Below are 6,467 nucleotides of genomic sequence, written 5' to 3'. Positions count from 1 at the left end.
AACAGATGACACCTAACAATAAAAAAGAGCCGATTCATCTGGTAACTAATTTAGCAGTCACCCCTGATTCTAAATATGCACTTAGGACCTATGCCTAAGAGAGCCCTAACTCTCCAGATCAAGGCAACAAAATGGAAAAACAGAAAGAAATAAGAATATACAGAGGGTGGCCAGCAGGTGGCGTGGTGGCTAAGAGCACTGGACTCCCACATGGCCTACTGTGGTTCGGGTCGCAGACCAGGCAGCTTGATTTCTCGCTTTCTCTCTCTCTCTCACTCTCTCTTTCTAGCTGTGTCCTTCTTTGGTCAAATTGAAACACATAAATAAATGGGTAAATAAAGTTAAATAAAATAATTCTTAAAAAAAAAAAAATAGAAACAGGGCTGGCAGGTGGTGTGGTGGTTAAAGTGCTAGATTCCTACATGGTTGACTCCAGTTCGAGTCCTGGACCTGGTGGCTTTCTTTCTCATTCTCCCACTCTTCCTCTCTCTCTCCCTTTCTCTGGGCTAGGAATGGAACCTGGACCTCCCGTGTGGCCTCAGCCATCATGCGGTAGTACTCTCCTCCCTGTACCACTGCAACCAGGCCCCGTGCAATAATCATTACCCCAGCATTCCCCAAAATCATTCAACTGGAGAATCGTTTTAGTCATATTTTGTACAGCTGTAGAGGAAGCATCTTTATCATATACTTTGAGAAATGCTAACTTAAAATATTTCAAGTTTAGGGCCAGGTAGTACAGGGCAGACCTGTTTGGAAACGGTCTGGGCTCCCATCCAGAGACCTTCCTGGGCACGCCAGGCATGCGTGTGCCTTTGGTCTGGAACTGGCTGGAGATCGACAGCAGGAAGCTCTGGGGGTGCAAGTACTCACTCTCTCACGCAAATGCACATTCATAGATGAAATAGATAAAACTTCAGAAAAATGTCAAGGTTACCTGTTTTTCAGACATGAGTCTGTTTAACAATTGACTGGACTCCTCTGGCTTAGGGGCTGCTGGAGACATAGTTTGTTTTGTAGAATCAGAGGAAGTAGACGTTGGCAATAAAAAAATTTGAGTTGCCTAAATAGAAAAGTGAAAAAAATACAATGAGTTAAAGGCAAATATATTTAAAAGGACCGACTACTCTTACAGGGAAACTTAGGCTATTCCTGTGTCAAAATTTTTACAGTTTCCTAGATAGCTGATTATAAGACTCATTTGAATAAAGCCTGTGTTGTAATGTTCTCCCCTATAAATGTGCTGGGGTATCACACACACCTCCACACAGCACGTGCGCAGACACAGGTTCAGTATTTTCTGGCAAGAATACTTTGGAGATGAGGCTGTGCTGTCCTCCAACCTCACCACCTTCGGGAGCAAGCCAGTTTTCTAATAGGAAGAACAGACTCTGGGAAGCAGCAGTAGAGGTGGCAGAGTTCAAGGTAAGCGTGTGCGCCTCACAGGCATGTGAAGCCGCACGCTTTGACAATTGCTCTAACGGCTGCACTGTATGACATGGACGAACTCACTCAACCTTTGAGCTTTGCTTTCTTCCATTTTAAGAAAGAGAAAAATACTTAAATGTTACAGATTCAATTAAGACAGACAGCAAGTAAAACTTCCTAAGGACAAACACCAGGCACACAGGAAGTTGCAGATGAACAGCAGCTGGGATTATATACGTGAACTGGACAGTAAAGCTCTTACTTAGACCTTTATCTGACATCATCTTAGACTTTTTCTCCACGTGTTTGTTAATGATCAGATTTAAGGTTATTTAAGGATTTTGCCATAGGGCACATGCGCCCACCTGAGGAAGAGCAAGAAAGTGAGAAATTACTTCCTGGGGGGATGGCCACACTGGAATCCCTTCTCCCCCATTCTCCTGGGATTTGGGGTACCCATGCTCCCGCGCCTGGCATAATTTTCAAGCTACTGGGTCCAGTACTAGAACTGTGGTCAGCCATGTGCAAGTCAGTACTGTAACCATGCCACATGCTGGCCCCTGACACGCTTCTTCTTTTATATAAATGTGTCTCAGATCACACTAAATTTCATGAGGTATTAAGTTGGTAATGGCAGACTAAGCAACTCTGCCTCTAAAAATGATGAGAAAAGCTGAGTATGTTTTTAAATTTTTTTCTTATAATCATTAAAGAACAAACAAGATAATGACAAATTACCAGGATCCCTCCTTCAAAAAAAAACTGAGAGGATGATAGCCCCTATTTTTCCTGGAGGCATTTTCTAATTTGTAAAAAAGAACCGTGAAAACGAGCATTAAAGATAAAAGCTTGGGGGACCAGCAGATGGTGTAATGGTTACACTGTTGGACTCCCACATAGTTGGGAGTCTAAGACCTGGTGGCAGAAATGAACACCAGGGCAATTAAAAAAAAAGAAAAAGAAAAAGACAAAAAGAGTTAAAGGGACTAGTAATTCAGACCTGGCAGCGGCTTGATACACCGGGCGTGTGTGCGTGCATGCCTACGAGCATGCTGAAATTCCAAGGGGAGAGAAGGGACTGCGATGTGGCCATGCCCCCGGAGGGTGATTTCTTGCTTTCTGCCTCTCTTTCTCACCAGTAGGTACATGTACCCTATAGCAAAAATCTCTCAAAAACAAAAAAGATTGGGGAACCAGCAGTTAGCGTAACAGCTATGTCTCTGGACTCCCACGTAGTCGACGTGGTTCACGTCCCGGACCCTGTGGCTTAAAACTCATGCCGGGCAGCTGTGCATGCGTGCCCAAGATCCCAAGAGGAGAATGGAGGAGAAGGGATTGCGGCATGACCTGGCCATCCCCCCTGGGGTGTGATTTCTCACTTTCTCTCTCTCTCTCTCTCTCTCAAGCCCACACACCCTAAGACAAAAACACCAAAAAAAAAAAAAAAAAAAGAAAGAAAAACACTGATAAATATTTTTTTAATTTTAAAAATTTTAATGAAAAAAATTTAAATGAGTAAGACTGGTATCAAAACGTTAAGACTGAAAACTTGTGCTAAACACAGGGAAGTGATTGGTAAAGTCAGAAGCATAGCAAATAATGAGAGCACAGGGGTTGGAGCTGGGTTAAGACAGTGGAGGGCCTCTGCACGCCTCGGAGGTTATGCCTTATAACTCATTAAGCTACAGTGCCCGTGTTTCTGTTTTGTCTTTCAATAAAACATTTATTTGGGGGCCAGCAGGTGGCGTGGTGGCTAAGGTTCTCTGGACACTCCCATGTGGCTGACCACGGTTCAAGTCCCGGACCTGGTGGCTTGCTTTCTCACGTTCCTTCTCTCTGTCTCTCTGTCTCTCTCTAGTCAAATGTAAATAAATGAATAAATTTTTAAAATAATTCTAAAAAAAAAAAACAACATTTATTTGTTTCAAATATCAGTGAAGGAAATCTTGGGGCCAGTAGATGCTGTAATGGCTATGTTGCCGAACTCCCATGTAGTCAACCATGGTTCAAGTCCTGGACCCGGTGGCTTAAACTCACACCAGATGTGTGTGCGTGCGTGCCCAAGATCCCAGAGGAGAATGAAGGAGAAGGGATTGCAGCGTGGCCATCCCCCCAGGGGGGTGATTTCTCGCTCTCTGTCTCTCTGTCTCTGTCTTTCTGGCGAGCGCATGCGCCCTATAGCGAAAACCTCTAAAATAAATAAATAAATAAATAAAGGAAATACCAACCAAAAGAATGCTGGTATAGCTCTGTGGTCAAAGTGCCTGCATTTGGGCTGTGGATTCTGCCACAGGCCAGGGGAATACTAATCTCTGTCTGCTGTAACTTCCTTCTCACGAAATGAGTAGAAGCCTCTGCTGACAGGACTCCGGTGAAGACTGGGAGGTCAGCGGCAGCAGCACAGATGGTGCCGGCACACGGCAGAGCAGCGGAGGTGACTGTGACTGCATTCCGGGGCGTCCTACGTGGTGCCTTGGCTTCTCTGAGCTTCAGTCTGCTTGCTGAGTTTAAAATATCTGACAGAATTAACAGGAGGTCGAAAGGAAGTACATGTACCTAGTACACTGCGCAGTAACCATCGGATCCTCCCGCCTCCCGACATCCGTGTCCGGCATACCTCAGTCATAGCGCGGTCCTCTTGCACCTTACTCCTGGTCATTAAAGTCGATCTCAAAGAAGCGATCGCCCAATGAGTCTCATGTCCGAAACTGGATCTTCATCTAGGTTTCGAAAAGATAAACACACCAGATCTTGAAATGTGCAACCTCCTACCAAGAAGGGTCTTGCGTATCCCAGAGCGGGCATCTGTGGCCCTGTAACCTGAACTGACATGATCCCTGCAGGGGCTGCTACTGGCCTCCGTGGCACACGCAACTCCTCCTGCCTCCTCTTCCCCTTTCTCTCTCTTCTCCCTGCTCTGTTGAGACATTCAGGTGGGTCTCCAAATCTAACACCATCCATCACCAATTCCGACTTCTGGTTTCACAGGTATGATGTTCTCACCTGAAAGGGACCTACTAAATGGAGCGCTCTTGGACAGACCACCACCGCCACAGGGAGCGAGGCCAGGACACGCCTCATCACACTTGTGGCCAAGCCCTCCTTTTCAGAGGTCCGTTCTGTGACATGAAGGGGCCAGCATTCTGTTACTGCTACAGGCCAGGACAGGAAGGACACAGGGGTGGAACTCTGAAGCCACAGGGGGAGAACAAATGCTTCCCGGGGCCAACGCTGTAGCCTTCCACACCATAACCCACCCCAAGGAGACCGGGAACAGGGCTGGGGCAGGAGCTGGTTTGTACACTGCGCACAAAGCCAACCACAGAAGAGAAAAAAAAAAACAACTGAATTTTCTGGCACTGTCCAGGCTCTCCCTGAAGTCTCAAAACATGCACCATACATTAAAGTTTAACTTCCTTTTCATCATTTGGTGTGAGGGGCAGTCGTATAATAACAAGCCATGGCCAAATACTGTTCTTTCCTAAGCAAGTCACACCAAAATCTGTAACCTCGCTCAAAAATATGCATTTCTGGGAACCAGCAGTTAGCGTAATGGCTATGTTGCTGGACTCCCATGTAGTCGACCGCAGTTCACGTCCCGGACCTGGTGGCTTTAACTCAGGCCGGGGACTTGTGCATGTGTGCCCAAGATCCCGAGAGGAGAATGGAGAAGAAGGGATTGCTGCATGGCCATCCCCCGAGGGGTGATTTCTCGCTTTCTGTCTCTCTGTCTCTCTGTCTGGCGAGTGCACGCACCCTACAGCAAAAACCTCTAAAAAAAAAAAAAGTATGCATTTCTGGGACCAGCAGTTGGTGTAATGGCTATGTCACTGGACTCCCAGGTGGTCGACCATGGTTCAAGTCCTGGACTCGGTGGCTTAAACTCACACCGGGCACGTATGCGTGTGTGCCCAAGATCCTGAAAGGAAAATGGAGAAGGGATTGTGGCATGGCCATCCCCCCTGGGGGTGATTTCTCGCTTTCTGACTTTCTGTCTCTCTCTGTCCTTCTGGAGAGCACACAAGCTCTATAGCAAAAACCTCTCAAAAAAAAAAAAAAAAAAAAAAAAAGGAGGACTTTCCAAGGTAAAAAAAAAAAAAAAAAAAAAAAAGGATGCATTTCCAAGGCTGTAATAAATGACCATGTAATGCGAAACCTCTATGTCAACAATACTAACTTGCCACTCACTGTTCCGAAGAAAGACCCGGATCTACCACAAACAATGAAAAGGAGCGAGGATCAGCTGTCATCTCAGCCTTCAAACCACCTGCCCCAGGAGGGGCTACAAAGCGCTAGAACGCGCCTCTCCAGCGTTTGGAACACACGGCCAGAACTGCAAGGCGACCCGCTCCCCCTGAAGGTGCGGCTCCGCGGGGCAGTACTTTAATCAAACAAACACACCCCACTCAGGCAGAGCACTGAAGGCAGGATGCGTGTTAAATATTATTACGCTTAAAACCGAGGTGGCGGCAGAAACCGTTGAACTGGTGTGTGTGCGTTGGCGGTCTCTTAATGCTTCTGACAGTTTTCACCTTAAAACAATCAAACTGGGCTCCTCGCAGGCTGATTCCGTCCGACTCCGGAATAAGCCCATACGCGGGAAGTGGACCCCGGTCCAACGCCTTCTCGCGAACTGCGCAATCCGCTCGACGTCCCTGGCCAAACCCCGGCCACCCCGGCGCTGACCACGGCCACCTCGTGGGTGGCGATCACCTGGACTTAGCCCAGACTGCTCGGTGCCGGTACAGCCCCAGCTCACACTCGCCCCCGTCGGACCCGACGACCACCACCCTGGACCACCCGCTTGAGCACCCGAATGCTGAAACCCGGGCGCCGCGGCGTCCAGAGCGAGGCCGGCGCACAAAGGCCAGGGCGCCGGGTTTGTCCGATCCCAACCCACGCAGGGACTTTCGAGGCCGCGCACCCACCCACCGCGGACCGGGCCTCTCTGTTCCCTGCCGAGGGTCGGCCTGCCCCTGTCCGCGCCCAGGGGAGGACACGACCGGGATGCTCAGGAAAGAGCTCCCGCCGATGACTCT

At 48.2% G+C, this 6,467-nt stretch overlaps 1 protein-coding gene across 2 annotated transcripts in view; it reads right to left on the bottom strand.

Moving 5' to 3' along the window:
- Window positions 1-6,454, bottom strand: part of CEP70 (centrosomal protein 70) — a 39,827-nt gene extending 33,373 nt beyond the window's left edge. For both annotated transcript variants that reach the window (XM_014591446.2, XM_027775579.1), the window contains exons 1-3: window positions 6,361-6,454; window positions 4,046-4,148; window positions 938-1,063 (exon numbers count right to left, since the gene is read on the bottom strand). In XM_014591446.2, the coding sequence (XP_014446932.1) occupies window positions 938-1,063; window positions 4,046-4,087 (168 nt within the window). In that variant the 5' untranslated portion in view covers window positions 4,088-4,148; window positions 6,361-6,454. The remainder of the gene's footprint in view (window positions 1-937; window positions 1,064-4,045; window positions 4,149-6,360) is intronic.
- Between the last annotated feature and the right edge of the window lie 13 nt (window positions 6,455-6,467).

Source organism: Tupaia chinensis, unplaced genomic scaffold (assembly GCF_000334495.1).
Source record: "Tupaia chinensis unplaced genomic scaffold, TupChi_1.0 Scaffold000574_1, whole genome shotgun sequence".
NCBI lineage: Eukaryota > Metazoa > Chordata > Mammalia > Scandentia > Tupaiidae > Tupaia > Tupaia belangeri.
Note: the sequence above shows the minus strand (reverse complement) of the source record. Positions and strands in the feature narration are given on the sequence as shown.